Source organism: Tamandua tetradactyla, chromosome 6 (genome assembly GCF_023851605.1).
Source record: "Tamandua tetradactyla isolate mTamTet1 chromosome 6, mTamTet1.pri, whole genome shotgun sequence".
Lineage (NCBI taxonomy): Eukaryota > Metazoa > Chordata > Mammalia > Pilosa > Myrmecophagidae > Tamandua > Tamandua tetradactyla.
In genome coordinates, this window is record NC_135332.1 from 95,431,253 (window position 1) to 95,458,537 (window position 27,285).

The window sequence follows — 27,285 nt, forward strand, 5'->3', positions numbered from 1 at the left end:
TTTATTTCTGAAATTACATTGGTATCATAGCTAATGATATTGTTACAGATTTAGGATGTTAAATTTAAGCCCCACGGTAATTACAAAGAAAGTACTACAGAATGGAGAAGCTGAAAGAAATTACAGTACACGTTAGGGGTAGGATGGGGGGAGGGGAAATAAAGAGGTAATGCAAAATGGGTATAGTGCTACTGTTTAGGGAGATGGAAGGTGGTGAGGGCATCACAATAATGTAAATATGAATTATCCCACTTAATGGTTTGCTTGGGAGTGATTGAGATGGAAAGTTTTATGGTGTATTTGTATTTTCACAATTAAAACAAGAAGCAAGAGCAGCTAATTAGAAAATGATTTAAGGGCGAGATGTGGGATCCTGGACAAGATCTAATGAAAGAGAGGGAAGGGCTCAAAGGGATAGTAATGGAACATTTGTAAAAAATGGAATATAGGTTATAAGCTTCAATTTCTCGTTAAATTTCTTGAACTGGAAAACTGCTCTTACGGTGGTTACATAGGTGGATATCCTTGTTCTTAAGAAATGTACTTGGCAATGTTAAGTGTTCAAGGATGTTTACAACCTACACTCAAGTGTTCAGAAAATGGATTGATGAACAGATGATACACAGACAGATAAATGGATAGATAGATGGAATGATAGAATGATAATAGCAAATGTGACAAAATGTTAAAGTTGGTGAACTTGGGTATTTCGATGGTGGTATGGGAGGGGTATGTCTGGATTCTGTGTAGGGGTTTCTACTATTTTTGCAACTATTCTGTAAGTTTTAAAGTATTCCAAAACAAAAAGTCAAGAATAAAAAATAAATATCTTAAATTAGTATCTAAATTATACCTTAAGGAATTAGAAAAACAGCAAACTAGCATAAGAATGAAACAACAGTTGGTTGTATGAAAAGACCCAACATGACTGATAAGGTTTTAGCTAAACTGACAAAGAAAAAAAGAGAGAGAGGATGCAAATTACTGAAATCAGTAATGAAAACGGAGACATTACTACTGATCTTACAAAAACAAAAAAAGGATTGTAAGGGAATGTAATGAACAATTGTACATTAACAAATTATGTAATCTAGATGAACTGGACAAGGACCTAGAAATACCCAAATTACCAAATTTGAATCAATAAGAAATAGAAAATCCAACAGAACTATAACATATAAAGAAATCGAATTAATAAAAAGCCTCCCAGGAGAGAAACGTTCAGGACCAACAGGCAATGTGAATGACTTATCTAGTTAGTCATGGACAATGGCATGAATGGTTTAGCCAGAAGATTAGGGGCCAGAAACTAAAAAGGTCTGAGGAAAAGGCACGTGAATGGACTTGTGAGAGCAGACATGAAAGGTGAAGGCCTTTGCCTTACACGTTAACACTGCCAAGAGAGCATCTTCCAGGGAAGGGGCATTGAGCAACCAGAAGGAGTAACCTATCCAGTTGCTCTCAGCTACCATCTGTCTTCAACATTTCCAGAGCTGGCATAATGAAGGAGCTCACTGATGGAGCAGCCTTAGAGGCAAGGATGGGACGCATTGACTAGGCACCACAGCGAGGGCTCACACCGGGGCTGCCTTAGCCATTCCCTCTGCCCAATGTCTAACCTGCCAGCAAGAGATCTAAATGTGGATTGTTTTGACGTATGGTTTTCATATTGTTCCATTGGGATATCCATTCACAGAGAGTCTTTGCTTTCATATATTCAGTTCTAAAAGCTAAACAATTTGACGGATTTCATTGACTTTTCCTTAGCACCCGTTATTAGCTCAGTATAATAAAAATATAAAAGTTGTGAGACATGTTTTCTATTTGTTAAGAATTCATAATCTAAGTAGAATGAGAAGGTAAACACATGAGATAAGGGTAACTGGCAAGAAAGAATATGAAAATTAAATTTAAAACAAGTGTTATAAGCAGTATGTGATAGTAACACAGGATGGATACTTTCTCCCTGTGTTTTAACATTTGAGCAAGATTCTTTTTAATGATCTAAAATAGTTTACTTTTTACTCAAATTTAAGGACCATATTTTCAAAAAGAAAATCAATCAATATTATGGTTTAGGAAATTGAGCTTAACTTTTTCCCACTGTACATTTAACCAAATGAACAGATTATCCTAAATGCCTAAACCATTTCTGATTGGAATTTAGACAAATGTGCGGTCTCCCCAGACAGGATGTCATGTTTGATAAAATGCTATGCTCCCTCCATACTTCTTTTAATTGGAAGAGAGGGCCATTTTACTTCCTGAAACCCTAAACCCTGGCATGCTTTGGGCATAGGATATGTACTGAATTTGCACATATCTACTTTGACTGCACACTTTTAGAAAAGCAGGAGATGTGATGCTATAAAAAAGTTAAAGAACTTTGCATTTGCTTACAACAGGCTTTGTAATTCCTAAGAGAGTTAATAGACTCCCACAATTGACAAATTTACCTGTATGCCTTGAAGACTGTGGAGCTGTTCATCCCACATAGATAATTCTTGATACAGCGTGTCAATTCTCCCAGCTATGCTTAGAAACTTTGTGACCACTCTCATGTTAACAGAGACATGTCAAGCTATCATTTGTCAGCCAGTAAACCTATAATTTAAGTTCCCATTATTATTCATCTCATAAATTCAGCATCTAATACATTGTTGCTATTTATCAATGGATGGTTTGCTGCCATGGAACACTGATTTCAATAGCAAGGTTATATGACAATCTGAGGTTTATAAGAGGGGAGACATTTTTTCTCTATAAGGCCAGAGCTAATAGATGCTTTTTCTTCATTTAATTGAGATTGCATTTTATGAATGGTAAATTAATCACATAACACCCACAACAGACTTTTTTCATAAACAGACAAGCCATTAAAAATCATATTGTAATAAATAAAAAATTCCTCTGAATTAAGAGGTAACAGTTAAATGGGTTTGAGAAGATCCCTGCACTCCCTCCACCCTGCCATGTTGAGTGAATGCACCCCCCCCCTTTGGAGGGTCATTCAGAACACACGTCACAATAGGGCTCTCCTGTATACTCTTAAAACTTGGCACTTATGCTAGAACTTTAGATCATTCTTAGATCTCCTGTGCATAAGATAAACCTTGTGTCTTGGTAAAGGGCTTGGCAAATACTTGACAGCATTGAACCCCAGGAGATAAGCATATGAAAATGGATATTGGTACAAAAAAGAATTAGAAAGTTGCCTTTTTCCAGTGGATACATCACAAAACTGCCTGCTTTTGTGCTTAACTCCCCTTGCCACTAAGGGTGGGCTTTTACAAGACAACCAAAAATGAGACCAGAGATAAGTTAGTGCAGCAAAGGGATCAGGGGATCCTAATTGGCCCACCCAAGGTTGATTACAGGCCACAGCAAAGACTGACTGGTCCCAAACTCTGGTCTTCAAATACACAGAACTGCTGTACACTTATAAAAACATAATTCAATCTTTCTGTGAACCAAAGCTTTTAAAGAAACAACTATCCCAGTCACTAACTGAAATGCAAAATAATATGCCAAAACATTGGAATATAGTTTAATACAAATTATAAATTTCCTCCAATTTATACTCAAGGATGGATAATGAATATTAACTAAATGATACGGGCCCTATCAAACTCCATTTCATTGTCTACAGATTAAGCAATTCAGGTATTGTATAGTCACAACTTAGCCATTGATTATATAATATAATATTATTCATATAAATAACATATAATAAGTAGTTCACTGGCTTTTTCAGAAACATGATAAAATAAATATAAAGACTTAAAAGATAAGAAATTGGGTATATTAAGGTAAAACTGGAAATTTAAAGACAGGAACTAATGGGCATTAATATGGATTTTATAATTAAGATACAGAACGAATTTAAACAAAGGGATATTTGTTGTCTTTTGCTGGCAAATTTGCCGTTATTAAAGCCACACTGTTCACTAGTTTAATTTATTGTATAATTCTTCAAAATACTTTCTGAGTATAAAAATAATGAAATAAAAAATATGGTTTTACATTCATTATGTCAAATGGTAGTATTAAACTAAAAGTACTGAGAAAAGTTATACATATATGATTTTATTTTGATCACGAAGAATTACAAAAATAGAATTTATAAATGTTTGCCTTCCCAAAATAATTGAGGAGGCTTTATGTAAACTAAACCTTATTTGAGAAAACAACATTAAAAGCAGATTGTTGCATTTTTGTAGTAGATCTACGATAACTATTTTATTACAAGTTGTATCTGTTAATAAAAAGCTAAATGTGGTTGAATAATAACAGCATCGTGAAAAATCAAATTAAATTATTTTATATAATTGAGTACAAAGTGACTCTTTTTACATTAAGTAGTCAACAATCTGAATTCTTATTTTTAATTGAAGCTTATATTCCTAACCCCTCAAATTAAATAATGAGCACTGTGAAATTCCATGATGATGGAGATAAAAAGCTATTAATTACATTTGTATATTACGTTAGCGTATGGCCAGACCTCATTACACCCACGTTTTTTGTGGATTCCCAAATACCCAGTTTTAGAGGAAAATAAAGTGTATCCTCTTTTAATTTCCCTCATTTGAAATAGCAACTCTGTGACCAGAAGCAATTTTGTTAGCAGAATATGCATGCCAAAATGGTTAAATTTAAAAAATAAAATCACTTTGATGATGCTTAAAAGCATCGAGTAAGGGGCATCTCTTGCTCCTCTCACCGTCCTTCCCATCTCCCTAGCCTGGGTCTACAAGACTGCATGACCGTCTGTCCATCCATCCACCAAGCTACCTCCAGCTTTCTCTGGAGGTGTCGATCACCCAGGGTCACTTTCCCGGGGTGAAAGGGTTTTAAGCCCCAGGCCTCAAACTTGAAAGGGAAGAAATCTTAAATACAGCAGTATCTTCATATTATTCTCAATCACCACCATGGATGATGAAGAAAAGCTTCATTCATCTTTCCATTTACTCAGCCCCCATTTTATTTTGTAGGGTGAAGGCTTTAGTCTGAGGACTGACGCACTATGTGTCTGGTTCATGATTTTATACCTGGTGTCAAGCACTGAACCTGTGCCTCCTGGAGGTCACTGCACATCCGTTACTTGTCACCTGGGCATAGGTGAGCATTTCCTGTGGTCCAAGGAGAAACATCTCCTTGTACTTTGCACACTTCTAAGAAAAGGAAGGACGATGAACTTTGTCATAAAAGTTGGGGTTTAAAGTGAATTGCAATTTTTTAATAATCAAACATGAAAAGTTTCAGTTTTAATTAAGGTTGCAGAATAGAGTCTAGGACTAGTATCTAGGTGTTGGCAAAATTTCCAATGCCACTCTCATTTTTTTTCCCCGGAAACATCGGGATGGAGTAAGAGGCAGTATTTCAGCATAGAATAATTGTGAAATATGCATAGACTAGTAATGTCTGCTCGAAAGTTACTCTTGAACAAAAATAAAAAGGTAATTAATGTTTCATTCATGTGCGTATACTAAGATCACGTGAATTAGCCAGAAAACTGAAGGGAAGAAAAGTTTATTGCAGACAGCTTAAAAAATATCTATTACTCACCATGTCCAAGTATACCAAATACTAAGCACCTACTTATGTTTCTGCTGCATATATAACTGTAAGGAAAATGATCTCATGGATTCACAAGGTAGAGGTAAAAATCATAACTAATGACAGGTTTTGGAGCTTCTTTGCTACTGTGGGTCAATCACCCCTAGAAACATGCAAGTCAGGGCTACATAAATAAAAGCAAATTTATTTAGTAGGGCTTCAAATGTAGGCCAGAAAATATAAAGGAGTAATTAGCACAGTAATAAAGAAAATACAGGCATGCTTCTATTCTCTCGTATGAACATCTAGAGTAGAAATTTGGAGAAGAAAGAAAGATAAAATGAAAAGAAAGAAAAGCAAGGAGAGTGCCTGTGAGCTGGAAATGGAAAGAGGGAGGGCAGGCAGGAGACAGGAAAGAAGGAAGAAAATGTGTGTGCTTGTAGATAGCAAAAATAGCAGAAATCAAGATACTGAAGAGGAAAACAAAGAGGGGACGAATCGTGAATATGGGGTGAAGATATACTTACTGAGGGAAGCAAAAAAAAAAAAAGCCAGCCACATACACACAATGACAGCGTCCATCAAGTAATATCAGTACTATAATCATTTCTTGACTTTTTAAGTTACTACAACAAAAGGCTTTTAAAGAATATGTTGCTATCTTATAGATACTCTCATAAATGTCAATTTCTTTTCTTGGTATTTACCTGAATGCAGAGATTTAGCCCATAAGCCTAGGTTCCTTTTTTATAGTTCCAAGAGCTAAAAAAACAGAAGCTTACAGATATACGCAATGTCTTTGGTAATTATGAAAAACAAAATTGTCAGATATCTGGAATGCTTCCATTTATCCTTCTCAACTTCACTGAAACATATTATGAATCACTTGACAGAACTCGCTAACATACTGGAGAAATATTTGAGAGGAGGATCATGTGTGAAAATAGTTAAGCGAGTACTGAATTAGAAGGGATCACCTACTTTGACATATTTTTATAATTATGTGTCTATAAATGTATGTGTAATATATCTATGTATGCATGTGAATGTATATGTGTGTATATACATATATACACAAACACACTGGCAAATCTGTGAAATGTTTTAGCAGCCAAGTATCCTATTGAATCAGAAATAACTTGCTTTTAAAGGCAGTCCCTGATTTAGAAGCACTAACTGAACAGGAGCTGTGCGGGTCCCACGTGCTCGCCTCCTGCACCCCAACTCCTCCTGTGGTTATAGTTCCAGTACCAGAGCTGCGGGGAACAAGCTCCCCCCATCCTGCATCCCAGCAGGAAGGACGCTGTCTGCCCCCAGCACCTCACCTCCTCGGGGCTACTGGGGGAGTGCAGGGGCCCAGAAGTCTGATGGACTCAGCTGCAAAATGCGGACAGCAGTACCCACCTCAGGGACTCAAGTAAGAAGGGTGTTTAGAGAGACCCTTTCGGTACCTGAAACACAACACTGCTTCAGAGCAGGGAACAGTGGAGGATACTTGTTCCCTGTGAGAGCTGTGTTCTGGGTAAATGGATTTCAGGGAGCTGTGCTGCAAATCACTGTTTATACAAATGATCCATGGCTAATCACGAGGTTAAAAACCTGCCTTCCAGTTCAGTTTACCATTCAGCCAAGATATTCCCTTGCACCTGTTTTAGATAAAGGAATGAACAGAAAATGAAAACTTAACTGATTAAAGCACAAAATTATAAAAATTGAAGACAGTTGGATCTTAGCATTCAGATTTTTTTTTTTTTTTTTTTTTTTGGTATATGATTTCCCGTTGCTTTTTGAAATATGGGTCAGTTTTGTTCAGTATGGGCAAGTGAAAGTTGGCTCAAAGTAAGGGAGGGAGTTGTCTTTCAAAGGGCAGACTGCTGTATAAAGCATATGCAGGGGACAAGCTCTATTGTTATCTGCCATCCGCCTCTGACCTCCCCCCCTGCCCTCTCACCAGCCCCGGGAACTCACAGGACTCGGAGTTTTCCACCAATCTAATCTAACGCCGCCTTCCTAGCACCTGCTCCTGCTGGCAAAGGCTCCCCAAGCTGAGAGGTTCTCATCCTTCAAACTCAGCCCAAGTCCCTGGCCACAGTTAGCTACTCACTCCTTTGTGCTCCCTTGTCCAATCTCTTACATAGGAGTCATCACACGGTGTTTTCACGGCTTGTAAGGTGTTACCATTTAAAAACTGTGAGTTCCTACATCTTATTTCAGTGTCTTCTACATTATCCAGAGCACATTTACTCTTTTATTTTTCTTCAGCACCTACTATGTGCCAGGCTCTATCATAGATGTGGAGGACATTTTGGTTCTCACAAAACTTAAATTGTGGAAGAAGTCCAGGAGACACAAGATAAATAAGTAGTTGTACTATATGTTAGAAGATGATTTTTTTAAAATAATGGGAAAGGCGGCTACAGAAAGCTGAGGATTGAGGGCTTTTTGCTTCAAAGGCTTAGGTCAGGGAAGGCCTTGTTGAAAAGGAGACATCTGAGCCGGTGATCGGCTTGGAGCCAGCCAGGGAGTGATCTGGGCAGCTATTTGGGGACCAGTGTCCTGGGCAGTGCAGGGCCTGAGCCATTTTCACACTTAGGGGGTGCCAGGGAGGAGCCTGGGGCAGGGGACAAAGGAAGCACAGGAAGACTAGCCAGAGGAACGATCTCATCTCTTCCTTTAAGAAAGGGTTTCAAGGGTGCACAGGTGGCTCAGTGGTAGAATGCTCGCCTTTCATGCAGGAGACCTGGGTTCCATTCCTGGACCATACACCCCCCCCCCCCCCCCAAAAAAAAACGGTTTCAGAAGGGGAGTAGCGTCCTCCAAATTTCATTTGAACAGTCACTTTCACTGCCTGTGATATGAGCTGCAAGGTGGAGGCCACTGTGATGACTTGGGGATATACTTGTGAGCCTGGCTGTAGCAGTGGAGGCATGAGACATGGTCAGATGGCAGGTTTACTTTGAAAGTAGGGCCGCCAGAATGCTCTGGTCGATTGGATACAGGATGTCAAGAGAGAATGCAAGTGTGACTTGGATTTTGATGTGAAACTGGGAGAACAGCATTGCCATTTTAGACATGAGGAAGGCTGTGGGTACAGCAGATTGTGCCTTCAGTTTTGACGTGCTTAGATTGAGATGCTCACTAGGGATCTGTTGGAGAGCGTGAATTGGCTATGTGGATCTGAAGTTCAGAGAAGAGAGGAGAGCTGGAGATAAAAATGTGGGTAACAATAGCATTTAAAGCTTGAATCAGCTCACCCAGGAATCGCCTGAAGGATGCAGGCTGGGATGCCCAGTTTTTAGAGAATGGGTTGTTGAGGCTCCTGCCAGCAGCAAGACTGAGAAGCCAGCCAGAGAGGTAGGAGGAAATCCAGGAGAGTGTGGAGTCCTAGAGGCCACATTTCTTCAAAAATGAAGGAGAAAGGGAGCTTGCCAGCCCTTCCTCAAGGAACTCAGAGACGAGTGGCCTTACAGGGACAGAACATCAGGCTTGCGTGGGCCACAGGGCACAGGATCCTGAATTGCCCTTAAGCAATTGTCATGAGCTCACTGTGGAATCTAGGAGTCTATGTCTCTCTGTCCTCACGGGCAATCTGGAAAGAATGGTGGCTTCCTGGGATTCCCACCCAAGGGGAAAGGCAGGAGTTTGCCCCAGGGGCATAGTGCTTTCTTTACCTACACTTTTCATGCCCCTGCCCTTGATTTTGAAATGAATCTCTGAAGACACACTCCCCGCCCCACCCTTTGAGAATCATGGCCACATGAGAAATCTGCACAGATGAGAGTGTGCTCCAGAACCCCAGGTTGGTGACACTGTGAGAACTGTTAGAGAAAACCCATGCTCAAATGTGCTTTCTCCCTACCTACGCTGCTTGCTATCTGGCCATGCAGACTTGGTTTCTCTAAGTCCTCACACAGGTTTCTGACCTCTTGCGATCGGCTCACCTTTTCTACAGATTTGCTCACTGAATCTCTTAGTACAAGCAGCTTAGCCATGGACATTAGGTTTTGTTTTCTTTTCCTGGTTGATTTGGCCAAATATTACCAAGGGAGATGTTAACAGGGTTAAGAAAGCCTCATTTAACTTTCTATTTTGAAAAAATAGATTTGTAGAGGAAGAACCTTACTCATGGAAGGAGAAATGATTACAGATAGGGTTTGTACTTGAGGGGTAGATGGAAGCTTTGGTGGCCCCAAAACCTTTGTCTGTTTGTAAGGGACAGAACTAGGAAAAAAAAAAACCTAATAATTTGTAAGGATAGAAGTTGCAGGCGCTTTAAAGATAGTTACGGAGAATCCACACTTCTTAAATAGAAATCGCTTCACAGTGAATTACTAACTAATTCATTCTGGTAGACTCTGCAAAATAAAATGTTTCATAAGTAGCATCACTAATTGGTAAATAACATGGATTCCTTGTCTTTAAAAAGTTAACAGTTTATGAAAAAAGCAGAATTGTGTATGATCAATTATAGTTTTGTTTTAACTTTTTATTGTTTCTCCTAGCAAACTGTTAGCTCCTTGGGGAAAGAAATCTGTTTTGTTGTGAATAGCTTGATGAATGGATGAATGGACAACATAATAACAATAATTTAAAGTAATAAGTGTTTTAAAACAAGCAGGTTAAAAAAAGTGCTTTGGAAACACTATGGAAAAAGTATTAATATGAGAAGTTGTGGGGACATTTCATGGAGGACATGCCATTCGTTCTAAGCTTTAAAGGATGAGTATGTTTTTCCCATTTCAGAAAAGACAAATTCTACCAGGCATAGCTTGGGACAGAGTTAAAATAGATAGAGCATTTAGAACATCAAAACAAGAAAGTAGCTTTCTAGGCATGGGAATTTCTGTTGGAAACACTATGGTAATGAGATTGGAAGGACAAAATTATGGGGGTAGGATTAAAAAAGTACTTTCCCTTACTGAGAGGAGAAAACGAACAAGCAGAAAAATGATGCAGGAGAAATCCCAAGTGAAAAGGTAGCAAGGGAGAGATTCAAAAGCAAAGAAGAACCCAGAAGGTATGGCTGAATAAAACAAGGGGCTAAATTTAGCTGTGCTTGGAGATGGCAATAAAAAACAAAACAAAGCAAAAATGACCTTAGAAGCCAAGACTAGAAATGCCATTCAGATTAAAGTTTCGTTAGTCAATAGCAAGACTTGACATCCGCATACTTCTCCAAGGTCATCCAACTGTTCACTGATAGAACCTCCAGTATTCAAGGCTGCTACATGCCTGGTGTTCCTGCCAACATGCCAACCAGTCAGGTCGCAGGTGGGGGCTTGCATTTGAATTACTGGAAGTCAGTCACTAAGAAGAAACATTGAAAAATGGAATCCACAATGTTTTGTTTGCAGGGAATTGGTTTGTCAACATTACTTGGGCACATATTGGTTCACACCTTAAGTAAACTACAATGTATCAGAAACATTATCCTTGTTAAGTACATAATGCCACTGAAATTGGTCCCCTAAGGAGTACAGTTTACTGAAAAGATAATGGCAAGAAATGTAGCAATGCTGGGTGGTTAAAGTGCACTTCCAGGGAGCAGAGGAGCATCATGTAATGTGTGAAGTTTTTAAGCACATTCTGGTTGGTTTCAAATACTTTCAAGAGGTACAAAGATTTGCAGACCAAGGCTGTGATTTTTGCCACACTGCTGTCAAAATTGTTCTATAATCTGCTAAGTTTTTCTCAAATAGAAATGCAAAGTCATTAACATTCCCCAAGAATTCAGGGACCAGGCTGATTCCAAAGAAACTCAGACACTTGACTTTCCCCTCACCATTGAAAGTTGGCAATGGAGAGAACATGTTTTCCAATTATCCTATGGTACTTAGGCTAATGCTTCTCAAACTCTTATCTGGAGGTCTTGTTAAAATGCAGATTCAGTAGGTCTGAGCGGAGCCTGGGAATCTGCATTTCCAGCTCCCACAGGCTACCTGGGATTCTGACAAGCTCTCAGTAGCTAGACTTCAGGGTCCTTTGAGACCCAAGTTGGAAGGGACAGCTCCCACTGGATGCCGGTATCACTGTTTGTACCCCCACAATGCTGTCATTACATAGTTTCCTGAGTTCATTACAATGCTGCTATTTATTTTTGCAGCCTTTATAAAACCTACTATGAAGCTGGAGCACAAGAATCGATTGAATGAATGAATACGGAAGGGAGTGTTCACTCAATCAGAAGTGGCAAATTCTGCTGTGCGAACAGATTTACTTATTTTGTAAGCAAAGAAGAGCTAAATGGATGAAAACACTATCTCCATAGGTAAGCTCTGGATTAAAAAAATATGGTTGGCATAAGTACATTCTTCCATTCAATCTGCAATGATGGTTATTTTGTCACAGAAATACAGTGCGTTTGATTTCTAAAGACATTACTGCCTTCGCCTCTAGACTTACATAGCCTGTTGGTTGACATAGGCCACCAATATTCTTGTGAAAATATTTGAGCATAGAAAAAAAATGATAAAGAAAATAAAGCATACCTTCTTGGTCTTATTTTCTTGTTTCTGGTTCTTTTAGCTCTGCGGACATTCACTTAATAAGCCCTACAGTACTTTTTTGAAATACAAGTATTATAATTAAAATAGAACATCTACAATTAAACTGGAGGGCTCCCTGTCTTACGTAATCATAATGAGATGTAGATATAGGGTGAAAACTAGAAAAAAATAGCCACTGATCTTCTGAATTCAGCCACTATTAAATAACAGGACTCAGTGGCTGGTCCATTGAGTGATTGCTATTGGCCTCAAGTGAAGGCTAATTGACTCACACATCCCGTGCAGTTAAGTCTGTCCCCAAGGTACAAGGTCTGTGATAGCTCATTACCTGGGAGGTAGCATTTTGAAAGAAAAACAAATACAATGGACATATAGTTGCAGCTTCCCCAGATAATTTAACATAGACTTAACCTCACTTGTAATTAATCTGCAGAAATAAAACTTTGATGGAAAAGACGGTGGTCTCTTTTAATTGGCAAGCAAGGAAAATAAGACAGGGTTTGTTTGTAGACCTAGATGTACGTCAACTTGATTTGTGGACTTGTTGATGAAGTTGAAGTGAATAATCCTCCAATAGTGGATGGTAAAGGGGGATGCTTGGGTCTGAAGTAAGGGTATGGAGCTGGGCACAGCCATATTTGGTGCCCAGGAGCAGTGGAACTCAGGCTGACTTATGGACAAAACCTAAATTCTGCTCCTGGTTCAGTCATTCATCAGTCAATGACTAAGGTAAAGTACCTTATGTCTTTGGTTTCAGCTCATGAGTTAAAGGTGGGTATTGTCACCTGTCCTAAGTACCTTGACTTGTTATATGAATCAAATTAGAAACCACACATATTATTTCAACAGCCCATTCCATACATACACATTGAGAGACTTCTCAACAGCAAGTACAGTGCTAAATGCTACAAAGGGTTACACAAATGCATGATACATTAGAGTTAATTGAATTTTCTTGTCAGACCACAAGAAAATCTTTGTTTTAATTCTTTTTGAAAGCCTCCCTGATATATTTTACACTGTCTTACCTTCATTAGTTCAATACAATAAATCTGAAAAAATCTCTCTGGAATGATTTGGGGGTGTCATACCTCAAAGTCCCATGTTCCACGTCAAGCCTCACCCATGACCCCAAGCTGAGGATATGAGATGGAGGAGAGAGTGGATAAATGAATTCTGCCACCTTATGCATCTCCCTTGCAGAACCTTTTTCTTCCTAAGTTAAATCCTTACTCTCAGCTCCCTTAGCTATCAGTTCTACTTCCTCCTAAAGTGGCTTAGAGGGAGAATGGGTTTTCCTTAAGGTGTCTGTTGCTTGGATTCCAATTTATAGAAGTGAATATTGCAGACATATTTAGAAAGATACACTTTGCTTGCCTGAATATAGAAGACATGTTATTAAATTCCCAAAATGTGGGCCGAGCCCTGCTTTTGCACAGGATAGCGATGAAAACACAAGATCTTCTCCCTTCTTTCATCTTACTTTGTGGTTAAGACCATTTATTTCCTTTAACCTAGGTGACAGATTTCTGGAATATTTATTATTAAAAATCAGTTTCTGTTCATTTTTTCCCTTTAGTTGTCATCTCCATAGATCTTTGCATGATAAGTAGTTCCAATATAATCATGAATATTAAAGGTAACTTTATTCTCAAAAAATGAAATTGGAAAGAAGACTATAAATATTAAAGTAAAAAAGTTGGACCGGTTAAAATACTATAGTGAATGAAATAACAGAAGAAAAGAATAAAGCAAACCATTTAAATCTGCAAATCACAAAAATTTATGTTGTTATTAAAACCTATAACTTATTGATTGCAAGAGCTCAGAAAATATTTAAAATTTTTAAGCCTACAAGAAAATGCCAGGTGACAGAGGTTTAAATGAAGAAGCACATTTATAAAATAAAATAAAGTAAAAACAGATAACTGAGATGATATTTTCATTGCAAAGCATAAGCCTACATATAATCAGAAATAAGACCACGAAAGGACAGTGGGATTTGTCTCTAATATACTTAAGAGCCTTGAATTCACTTGTTTCTCTAAGTAGTCACATAAGACAACCATTTCAGAGGATAGAATTTATTTCCCTAATTAGAGGGGCTGAACCAATGTAAAACACTTTGCCAATGCATAAGACCGTTACCAATATTAGTAGGTACAATAGCATATGTCTCAGATTAAGGATAATAGTAATAAAAGGCAAAAGGACAGATAATGCAGTGGTCATGATTTAGAAAGACACAAGAGAGCCTTCTTGATGCGACCTGTAACCCAAATTGCATCAGAGGAAAGACTGGGGAAGTACTAATAAGGACAGGATAAACTTATGAAGCATGTAACAACATGGATGGACCTAGAGAACATTATGCTGAGTGAGTCTAGCCAAAAACTAAAAGACAAATACTGTATGGTCCCACTGATGTGAACCGACATTCGAGAATAAACTTGGAATATGTCATTGGTAACAGAGTCCAGCAGGAATTAGAAACAGGGTAAGATAATGGGTAATTGGAGCTGAAGGGATACAGACTGTGCAGCAGGACTAGATACAAAAACTCTAAAATGGACAACACAATAATACCTAATTGTAAAGTAATCATGTTAAAACAGTGAATGAAGCTGTATCTGAGCTATAAAAAAAAAAAGTGTGTCTATAGTTATAAATTGCCTTTTTAATGGTGATGATAGTAGCTGACATCAAGTATGATAAGAAGATGAGAATGTCAGCATCAATTTTTATTAGCACTACAAACAATAGGTTATATATTTAATTTAGCTTCATTTGTATTAGTATTTTTGTAAGAGTTGCTCTAGAGACAATGAAAGGGCCAATGCATTCTGAAAAGAACAATTAAATAAAGTTGCCAATGTTCCCTTCGGCACAGTCCTAACTTTAGCACTGCCGCATTTTATAAGATACTCAAGATTTCACCGTTGTGATTTTGGATTGCAACAAATCCACGGAATAAATTTTAGAAGCAATCATAGTAAATGGCTACAGGTGTCTAGAAACACAGACGGCACTAAAACATAAGCTTCCATAGAAACCAGTACCTTTTCCCTAAGTCAATAGAAAGTGACAATTAGGATCTATATCTGGGTCATCTTAACCATTTAAGATTATCTGTTGGGACCTACGTAGTCTTAACACGTTTATTCCTGTTGAGAATAAGTGACCAAAAATTAAAAACGGTTAAGAGGGGAAATGGTAGGTTGTATATATGGTGACAGAATTAAAATTAAAAAAAAAATTATCCATGGAACTGCACAACACAGTGAGCCCTAAGTTAAACCACAGACCATAGTTAATAGTAAAATTATAAAAATGTGCTTTTATTAATTGAAACAAATGTCCCCATACCAAGGCAACGTGCTAATAATAGAATTTTATCTGGGAATTCTGCATTGCATGCATGATTGTTTTGTAAACCTACAACTTCTGTGATAAATTTAAAATGTTTAAATCATCAGTTAGTACTTTTTATAAACTGGTTCTTATTAAAGAAAAGTAGGCACCTTAATTGTGTGTTTTTGTGTGTGATTTTTTCCCAGCAATTATCACCAGCTTTTTGAGCTAGTCTAATGACAAATCAGGTGAACAGATAATCTGCCGAAAAAAATAATTTTAGAAAGTTAGAAGAATATGAAACATTATTTTTTATTAAAATATATTCTTTCTTAGAATTTCAAAAAACTAGGCTGGTAGAAGGCAAATAATAAGGATTAAAGTGTAGAATTTTTAAATTCCAGCTGCTTGAGGACAGGAACAATGAATCAATTCTCTGTCTTTTTTTAGAAAAGTTGTAGATTTACAGAAAAACCATGTAAAATATATAGCATTCCCGTCCATATAGCTCCCTTTTGTTGACACTTTGCATTAGTGTGGTATCTTTGTTACAACTGATGAAAGAATATTGAAATAGTTTTATTAATTATAGTCCACAGTTTACATTCCGTGAATTCATTTTCCATACACCACCCTATAATGAACAACTTGTACTAGTGCTGTTATAGTTCATGTAAGAACCACTTCTTTTTTATGTTTATTTTAGACATTTGTGTATGAGATAGAGCATAGCCTGGTGGTTAAGAAACTGAACTCTGAGTCTGTAATTACTTTCTAGTCTGAGTTTCTTATTAGTAAGAACTATTTCCTTAGACTATTTATTTTCATCTTCTTCATCTGAAAATGGGAATAATGATACTCTCTACCTCTTAAAATTAGTGTTAGTATTAAATGAGACAGAGTGATGAAGAATGCTAGCGAGTATCCAGTACACAAGGCGACCTCAAGAAATACTAGTTTTATTATAATTGTTAATGCTAATAAAATGCATAAGTTATAATTTCTATTTTTCAGAAAGTTTTCCTTAAACATTTTCCCCACAAATTTGCTCCTTTCTGCTAATTCCTTCATTTTTCTGTATGAATTATATATTTCTCCTTAGCTATTTCTCCTTAACATACTATTCTTTCCTCAGAATTCCCTTTTGTTTTTCAAGTTATTTTTTAAGAAATATCACTCAGAAGGCCTCCCCTCCTCTTAAGTGGTTTGATTTCCTAAAATGACTCTGAAATACAGTCGCTTTAATAGATAAGATGCATCTTCAGGGGTGCTCAGATTCTGCTACTGTAAAAGAGCAGCAGGAAATTATGCCCAGGTATTGCAAACATCTTGCCCAGTTTGAGCACTTGATCATTTTAAACTTCTCTTGATTATTCTACAGTGACCAGCTAGACAACAAGTCCCCAAACAACAGATAGAACTTTGAAAATGGAGGAGAGTTAAAATGCAAAAATTTAAAGGAACCAGGAAATTCAAGAGTTTAACCCTGTGCAAATATGCAGACTTAGTATAAGCCCTGCATTTATAAAAGTAGTTTACATTAAAAATGTTAAATGTGAAATGGGCAAAGCAGGCATGGCCATGGGTTCCCAAGTCCCAAACTTCCACAATAAGGGAATCAGCGTGAAAGTTTGTTCTGAATTGTAATAAATACATGTCCCACTAAATAAGTGCACCCCAGCTCTGTCAGAATGAGTAATATGCAACACAGAAGTAAGTAAGATAGCATGTGTTCCAAGAATCACAGAGCACGGTTGTCTGGGAAAATGATCATATACATTGGTAAGGCATATATTACACCTTTCAGGGTAAATCAAGACACTGCTAGGCATCCTCTATTTTCTACATATTTCCCTGAGAGACCCACACTAGACCATGCCTGTTTCAGAAAGGTGAATTAAAAATGGATTAGGGAAATACATAGCAACAGCAAATCTAGAAGAGGGATATGGACTCACGTAATTTCTCGAGAAAATGCCATCAGTGCAGAAAATTTTTCATCACCATGCATTTCTTTTTAGAAATGTACTTTTTTTTTGCTATGTTTCAACAAAAACTTCTGAAAGAAAATCTAACTGGAGTAGATTCTACAAAACCTATTAAGGTGGATTTTTTAGAATATTGCCTGATGTGTAGTCACACTAAGATGAACTTGCCAAAATAACATAAAAGACACATTTATCTTCAAATGTGTATGTTAAAAAGGAATGCGGTACCTGATGGAAATATCTAACTATTTAATGCAAAAAGGGGAGAACTTGCACTTGGATTGTCACATGCCTAGATTCACTACAGGATGGCTCGGTTATTCACTTGCCATCAACACGAAGCAAATCGCAGCAAGGTACGTTCATAGGGTGAGCCCAAACTCCACAAAGAAAAGTGAGCATCGCTCACATTACAGCCAAATGTCTCTTTGTTTTGCTACCAAAGCATTAGACCAAACTGTTTTGGATCACTTATCTGTACAGTTGTTTCCTTTCTCTGCTTCTTTGTTGTGCAGACATACCTGGTACGAAATAAACCTGTTGGCTTAGTTTTCACCTCAAACTGAGAAATCTGAGGCTTGAAAAATACAAATCATCCTAACAACTAAAGTCAATCGATACCAGAAAATGTGATGGGTGGCAAATCTTACCTGAGCTCCTGGATTAAAGAATCCATTGGCACTGTAGACATAAAAAAAAAAAGAAGATTCAATTTGTTTATGATTTTCAAAACTGTATGACCGAAACATTTCACCCACCTAGAGATAACAACAAATAAATGATTAGTACAGACCCCACCTGGTTTCCGACTGGGTGGATTGATCTCTTCGGGTTCTGGTCTTCTGGAGGAAAGAGGACAGATTAGTACGGCTCAGAGCAGCCCAGCTCTGAGGTGGTGCCTTGGGTGGCCCTGGACCTTGCAATCATTGATTGGACAAAGTACTTGTCTCTAGAGAGTCACAGAAAACTTTTGAGAGTGTGAAGGTCTCTGATTATTTAATAAGTCAATTTCGTTGTATATAGGATGTTATCTAACATAGTCCCAGGATTATATTTGTATTGACATTAAGTATTCAATTATAATTGGCAACACTTTACTAAAGGACTATGTCCCAAGATTATATCCCATAAACTTCATACATATGAAAGGAAGAGGATATGCTTTGGCTATGTTATTATCAACAACCTTATAAAAATAGGGAATATGCAGAAAAAAGAGCTTTGACTTTTCTGCCTAAAATGATGGTAACTAAAGAAGCTAGTATTTATAAATACCTGCCTACACAAGTATAAACAGCATATTGAGAGAGTGAACAGGTGGTATTAAAGATTACTCATTCTCCACAGGAAACATCAGTTGTTTCATCTCTAGAAGAACATTTTGGCTCTATTTAAGGGTATATATGTATGTGCCAAAAGAATTTGAAGTTCAAGGAGAACTGCAAATTAAAAAAAAACAAACCAAATTTTAAAAGTATGCTTTTAGAAGTCAAAACAAGAAATTCAAATAATCCAAATATAGTCCTAGTGCGCTGATGCATTTGATAGATGTGACTTGGTCCTAAATGAAGATAACAAACTTTTTCCAAAAACTTATATTCGATGGACAAGTTTGTTTCATAAAAATATAATGTTTAAATCTATTGCATCCCACATATTAGGATGTAGAGTTAATCACTTCAAAAATAAGTTAAGCTAAAAGTAGAAAAGAATACAGTGCAAAACTTATGTTGAGTAGATAAAAGTCCCACATCTCGTACAGCACTATTCTGCATTTTTGTTAACCATGGTAACATTTTAACTAAAAAAAAAAACAAAAACTTTCAGTTAATTAAAAATAATAAAATTACATTAAAACTAATATTAAATTTAAAATAATAAAATTATTCTGGATTTTTTCCCAAAGAAGAATTGTCTACCTTGACTAGATATATAGCCTATAGCTTATGAAAGCATTCCATTTGATTCGTTATTTTCAACTGCAAATTTCAGAACTCTTCCAAATGATGGCATGGTTGCTGATGTGACTCAGCTCTTCCTGCAAAGGGTGGGGTGGGATAGGAAACAGCTATCCAGGGTGCTTTCAGAGGCCATGGTGAACCCACTGTTTCCCACTTAGAATTAAGGGTCACAAAAATATAACTAATTAAAATAAAAGTTATTTTCCTTAAGGGGTATTACTGCCAGTCAATCCTGTTTTCCAGATGTTTAAATCATCAAGGGTCTGTTTATATTTCAATATTACATTACCATCTGTTGGTTACAAAAAGAGAGGGATAACCGGCAAGTTAAACCTTTCAGATATGACTTTGCAGAGCTACTGAAAATTCCCAGCAGGGATAGTCACAAAACAATCATCATTTTATTGAAGGAAGTTTAGACTAGGAGGCACTAAACCAGGTAACATAAAAATCAAAACCTGCTTTGGCAATAAATTCACAACTCTGCCTTTTCCCTTGACCATTAAAGGTCACCTCAATATTTTGAAGGGCTCGAGGCTTCCCTTGCTGAACCTTCTGTTGTTTTACATGACGGTCAGATCTACTCATGATTGTGCTTCGTAAAAATTGGCATCATACATCACCGTGGACTTTTCTGACTCCTTTAGCTCCTGGTTCACAATATTTCACCTCTCAACGCCAACAGCCAGTGTCCTAGCTTGATTTAGAAAGAGAAGCCCTGAGAAAGTTGTAATCATTCTGACTACACATTAGGGACCATGCGTTGGAACTCCCGTATTTCATGGTGTGTTGGGCACGGTGTCATGGAACCCGCTTGCTTACTCACCCTCGGTTCCTTTAGAGCGAGTGCGCAGCATTTTATCTTCAGCCTCTGCATCCATCTGTAACATTAACACAAAGTCCTGAGGTCATGCTTTTGACATTGACCAAAACAGGGAAACACATAATTAGGAGTTGTGAAAGTCATTATGAAAAACAGAGTTGCTTTCTCTGCTTTTGCATTGCCTTCCAGTTCTACAGGGATATAACTGTGACTGCCCGCATTTCCTGCTAGCTTTGGAAATACTTCTATAGATGCTGGGAGCCAGAGAGAACGGCTATGAGAGGGCAGCTGGCCTTGTCCATGAGTGTTTGACAGTGATTCAAACACACTGGCCTTACTAAGATGGAAAAAAGGATTGTCTGATTAACAGGGGTTGTGAAAGAGACAACACCTCAAAGGCCAAGCCAAAATATTTCAGGCTGATTTACAAAGATCTGATTCTCTTACATTTGTGGATCCTTTTTGATACATACCCCTTTCTAAAGTGGGGTAAAAAGAAACAGAAAGGCAAACTTCTGAGATGCTCCCAGGACATACTATGGGAAACCTTTGGTCAACAAATGACAAGAATTTCCTCCCAGAATTCCAGAATAAAAACCAGTTATAATCATTCAAATATAAGAAAGGTGAAATTTTAGGGATGTGCATTTCAGCATCAAATTCCTTAAACGTCATTTCTAAACACTGTCAGTATAACCAAAGAAATTACCAATGGCATGCAAATATTTTAAAAGTCTTGTTTTTTTCTCCATGTGGAGGTAGACTCAGAAGTAACTCTACGCATTGCACCGGAATCCTCTAAAAGCCGATTAGCTTAATTCACCGCCTCACGTTATCAGAAGGGATTCTTAAATATAAATAAGTTGTTTTGCTTGTTGAAAATCAGAGGCAAGCAGAAGGCGACACTAGATGCCGTGTGACATGGTAATGGGAAATGCGTCTCTGCTCTCGCAAGCTGAGTTGTGATTGAAGGCACTGACCTGCCATAGACTTATAATAGGGGAGCAGGTGTGGCAATGATGGACTTTAATTTCCTTTAATAAACCTTTTATGTGCCACACTTTTACTGCCATTCGATGCTCTCCAAGGTCCTGCACATAATAGGTTCATTACTTTTGATTACTATAGTCTATTGAGACAAACAACTCCAGAACACACTATATATTATGTTCAGTTAAACCAATATAGACTATTTATCCATTGTGTATTTTTCACCTGCAACACTACAGACAGAATTAACAACAGCTCTCATAAGCTAAAACTATTAAAACCACCAGTACACTTTTGTCATCATTTTATAATAAATACCACACCAATCACTGAACTGTTTTTAAATTGGCAAACAAAAAGCATCCACAGCTTTGGCTGAAGAGCAGTTTCTTTAGTCTAAATAAAACAGTTCATTATTATGAATATTTTATAAATACACAATAAGGGAATATAAAAATAAAAACAGGGATTTTTTTTTCCTGTCCATTTTCCTTCCTTTAAAACCACATGAATTTATGACAGATGTGAAACCGCCCAGGATTAAAATAGCTTGGTTTACTCAGGATGGCGAGCAGGCATCTGAAATCCTCCTTCTCCCATGAGGATCTCGGTTGCATATAAAGTGACTGAACTTGTGCAAACTCCCTTCCATGGGCTAAATGAATAACTAGATTAGGAGAGATCAGTAGTGTGTGAGGGTTAAAATGATGCAAGCCGTGACCTCTTTCTGAAGAGGCTGTACCCATGGGTAGACATCGATACAGCTGATTCTAATACTATCCCACTGCTCAGTATTGTCAATCCTCCCAAATGCTCTGAAAAAATTCCCCTAAAGGTGAGTGAAGATGGAACTCCATGAATTTCTTTACCAAAACTGAAATACAGATCACAAGGAGTTGCAGCACATACTCACAAAAGCTACAAAAACATACTTAGATGCAACGCTCTTTATAGCAGCCTTAAACCTAATTCTATTTTACAGTTTATCAAAGGGCTGGGCCATTCTGCTTTCATCCCTTGCAGCTACCTCCCCACAAAAGTCATTGGAAGAAATGTATAAATATTCATGGGCCCCTGTTCCACTGTGCTTGGAACTCTGTTTTCATAATTGTATTTCAATGAGCTATTGTCCTCTTATCGGTGAGGCATTTATATCTGAGATAACAATATTAGGAACTGATAACTTGTTCATAAGACTCAAAGTTTTCAGATTTAACTTTTGGGCCAAGCTGCAGGAGTTGTATGGATCGAGGCCATAATATCCAGTCCATCTATTTCACTTTCTTTCTTTCCTTCATCCTTGAAGAACAACAATGAAAGCTACTAAGTTTGGTTTCTAGTCATGCCTTGTAGCTCATTGGAGAATATGAATATCAGAAACCTAAAGTACATGTGCTTTTCTCTTGAGAGGTGGACAGTTCTAACATCATGAGATATTCTCTCTCTCCTCAGATCTCATTTCAAAAATGTCTTTGACCTCTAGAATCTTTTACATGGGAGTAGAAATTTCGAATTATTCTTTTGGATTATTCTGATCAACTTTAATACACTCCTAATAGGTTACTTAATTTAAGTAAAATCTACCCTCATTTTTTGATGGGGACATCATTTGGGTCACTGTTCATTAAAGGTGGAAAGAGATTTCTACCTCAGTGCAGAGGAGGTTAAAATGATTAACACCCCTTCAAATCTTTTATAATTACAGAAGAGGCATATGATTATGGAATGATTCAGGAAATCAACCTAAAGAACATGTGCTGCCATCTTGAAAATTACACTTCTTATTGGGAAGTCTGTTTTTTCCATTAGAAAAAGAGCCTTGAAAATGTTTAAGCTCTAATATGCTGACAAAACTGCAATTAATTTCATAAAAACATGAAGAGGGGTTGCAATGGTAGTTCAAGTGGTAGAATTCTCGCCTGCCATGTGGGACACTGGGGTTTGATTCCAGCCCCATGCACTTCCCAAACAAATAAGCAAACAAATGAAAATCCAAACAAACAAAATTCAACAAACGATGCACAATAAGGGGATACTCACATGGAAAAAGAATGAAATGTGGCCCCCACCATACAGCATACAAAAAAAAAAAAAAAGAAAACCCAAAGAGTTTTTATTTCTTTTTTAAAAAGCTGTCGTCCAGATTTCTTTATAGCTCTCACTCCATTATTTATGGATCTCATTCTATTATTTATGGAGAGGAACAACACATAATAAGATATTATCAAATTTCTCTCATTTAATCGCCAGCATCCCCAGGATTAGATGCTATCAAACCCTTGGAGAAAAAGAATACCACATCCAGCCAGAAAAGTTCTTAGCTGTCCGAATTAGAAACTTGACAGTGGGAGTCAGGGGAAGCTTCTCCAGAGGATGGGGTACTAGACCAATCTTGGATGAGGGTAAGGGTGAGCTGGGCTGAAACAGAGGACATGGGCTCCAGGAAGAGGGGTTAGTGGAGGACTAGAAAGGAATGAAAAAGAAAAGAAAACATCAGGAGTTGAGAAGCATCGCCTATCAATATTCACCAGTTTTTTTTTCACTTAACCATTGAGCACAATCATTAAGTCTATGGTCAATTAAGACGGAAACTTTCCTTTTTGGGAAGAAGAAATCTAGGAGGACAGTCTGCTCCCACCTTCACAAGACCACTCTCCTAATGCCACCCACTGCTCTTTTGGGTATCATTTTGGAACAACAGGTGGGAAGCTTACATCTGAGTCCAGCATATTCTGAAATTGCTCAGAAAGGAGCATTAATTAACTTGATTCCACTCTGTATCCAAGGCTGAAAATCAAACTCATTCTCTTCTCTATATTGGTCACCAAGTTGGACCCAGTAATGTCACCCAAAATAGCATATCATAGACCTTGCAATGAGATTAAATGACAATATGAAGATATGCCAACACAGGGATGAACCAAAATGGAATAGAAACCCTGCCTATTAACAAATTTCCAGCAAGAAGAGATCAGAAATTAAATTTCCTTACAAGCCCAAAGACATTCAAATCCAAAGATATTGAGCTTCAAAATTAAATTTTCTTGTGCATGAAAGTCAGAAGTTCAAAGTTTAAAGAGTGTTCTCCCAGATTTCATCTGTTGTTTCAAATCAGAAGAGTTCTCAACATCTGGGCTCAATTGGGTTTGGGATCTTTCTAACTAGAATATGATTCCCTCAGGGCCTCAGAAGTTGAATTAGTTCAATATTAAGTTTCTAATAATGTTCAGTGTAAAAGGCCGAAAAAGTTAGTATGTCCAGGATTTTTCTATCACACTTCTTTGTCAACCCAGTGAAAAAAAATATATATATAGTATCTGTGTTTTCTATGGAGCTTCTTCTAGCTTAGGGAATAGGAATAGAATGAGAATATTTAATGTACACTTTACCATTCAGTTTTTCCTGACCTGAAGGTATTTTAAGATAAGTTAATTTTCACATGCAAGCATGGCTATGCGATGTATGATATTTATGCAGAATGAGGAAAGAATAATTTTTATTCAATATCTAATTCATAATAAAATTGTGATGAAAACTTTTAAAAAGGCTGTATGCCCCTCTTCTCTGGGGAGAGAAGGGACTAGAAGAGGAAATGCAAGAGGGAAAAGAATTGACAACATAAAGAAGATAAAGAAGCAAGTCTTGGAGAAAGGGCATGCAGGAGCCAACAAGGGGACTAAGCAGATATGCAAAGAAGAAGAGGAACAAGCAGAACATAAAATTTTAACTATTTAGTTGCATTTGGGAGGCTCTCATTTAATAACATTATATACTTACAACTATATACAGTCTGTAGAAAAATGCTCAAGTTTGAAAAGTATTTTATATTTGTCTAATTTTATTGGAGCTTTCACCTGGTCCACCAATGGTTAGGGTACAGATCTGTTACCTTCATTTGGTGGCTGAAGAGGAAGTCGTAGAGTCGCTAGTTTGTAGGAGGGGGACTCAAGGAGCAGACATAGAAGTCACAGACTCAATTTTGCTTTCATTCATGCTAGCACAGTATTGGTGTGTGAGGAGATTTAGTTCCCTCTGATTGTATTTTCCACTCAAAATCCTATTATAGCTTAATGAAAAAAAACCTAATTCTCTCCAGGTAAATATTTAATCACTTTTTAAAAATTGGATAAAACAAATCCCTTGGTGATGTTGAAGGATTGCTTCTTCTTTCAATAGGATGATAGACTATGACAACCTCAATATATAGGTAAAATATACATTTACAAGTGGTCTTGAGTTTCTTAATAGTTGTAGAAAAAATTATAGTGGTCACAGTGTTCCAAGGGCACTTTCTCAAAACCATTATACAATTCATATTAACACTGTCCTAGTTACATAAAATCTCATGCTAATTTCAGAAGTCACCCCCATATGTTCAGCTTGCAATAATTTCTTCTTTTAACAAGACTTAATTGTGTTCCTCTCCTGATATTTTTGAAATGACAATGTATTTTTTAATTTTGTGTCACATTCCTATCATAAAATGTTGTTTTCAGATCTGGGGAAGTCACAGCAAAGGTGAGAGGGACTTTGTAGGTTGCTGTGAAGAGGTCTTCTTCACAAGCATTCCTTTATCTTCAGTAGATGCTTCTCTTTTTAACAAATCAATATTTAGAACATGGCAAAGTAAAACTCAGGAAGTTGGGAAAGGTTAAGTTTGAAAATGAAACAAAATAGATGATGCTAGTCCCATGGAATGAAATTAGACTCAATTGAAAAACAAAGAATCCTACATTGACTGCCCTTTTTTTTTTCTTTGATGATTCTGGCATCATTTTGTTTTAAACATAGCTTTGGATCAACCAGAGCAAAAGACATTTACCTGTTAAACAGGGAGAAGATATGGGCACAATGCACTGTGATACTAAATAAAGGAGAATGGTTAATATATTGAGAAAAATAAGAAGATAGAATAATAAGAATATGAGAGCACATATTCAGAAAATAAACTATTTTAGAAATCTAAACTATAAAAGCAGGATTTTTTTTTTCGACATTCATGATATCATATGTATACACTTCTGAACTTCTCATCCTTTACTTTGGGCACACCATTTTTTATTTCATCTCAGTGTACCCGTATGTCTCATCCCACAGTCCTTGACTTTGTGTAAGAAATCCGAAGAAGTGAGTGATATATACCCTTTACATTTGAGATACCTCTCCTTGTCTCCTATAATCTCTCCCACCCCCAAAACATCCAAAGACAACCCTAAGAGATGAAGCAGTTTCAGTCTGCTGTCAGATAAAGTACAGTCCTCTGAGCGGTAGTTCTTCCTGTGAGCACACAGCCCCACAGATAAAATGTCCTTCAGAAGGAATTTTCTGGAGTCAACTTGGAAACTTTAGGCACAGTCAAGCTTGGAGGGCTTTATAGAGAGGATGATTTATTTTGATTCCTACTTTGTATTTCTGAGTTGTCATTGCCATTGCATACTTCATCCTGTAACTTTGCACAACTGGCATTGCTGAATATGAACCAAAGCCATATGTGTACGTCCTTTTGCCAAACGACTCCAGCAAATAGTTCTATTATTCCCTGAGGCCACCAACGTGTGCCAAGGATTTCTATTAGTCGCCGCCCACGGCGCCAGAGTCACAGCTTTGTGACATTAGGGGGCAATCGCCAGCTTTATGTTTTAGGGGAGTTTTTTTTTTTTTTAAACATGCTCTGTTTAAAGATAACTCAGGGTAAGTAACACCCTAAAGGAGCCTTAATTTTTTTCCTTGCTGATATTTTGAGACACATCTGTTGCAAAATATATAAACATTAGAAAACAAGCTCCTTCATGGGCGATAAATTATTTTAAGTGGATTTTTTCCCAAGGAAAACCCAATTCCTTACTTTCCATGTTTGTAAGAATTGACTGTAGAAGTCATTGATGATGCTTTTAAAATCGTGCTTTTAAAATATATTACAAATCCACTCTTAATCCTTAACCAAAGTAATTCTACTACTTATGAATTCAAAATTGATTTTAAAACTATCTTAAAACTGAGCCTCCCTTTAAGAGCAAATGTGTGTGAATAAATGACACATACCAATCAATATGCAAAAAGGTCATAGGCCCAGAGGGCTCCACATGTTTAATATTTTTAAACATGTA

At 37.2% G+C, this 27,285-nt stretch overlaps 1 protein-coding gene across 1 annotated transcript in view; it reads right to left on the reverse strand.

Annotated features, from left to right (window-relative positions):
- Positions 1-27,285, reverse strand: part of ST18 (ST18 C2H2C-type zinc finger transcription factor) — a 109,737-nt gene that overhangs the window by 73,370 nt on the left and 9,082 nt on the right. The window contains exons 4-5 of the mRNA XM_077163194.1: positions 20,192-20,246; positions 18,055-18,085 (exon numbers count right to left, since the gene is read on the reverse strand). Coding sequence (XP_077019309.1) covers positions 18,055-18,085; positions 20,192-20,246 — 86 coding nt within the window. The remainder of the gene's footprint in view (positions 1-18,054; positions 18,086-20,191; positions 20,247-27,285) is intronic.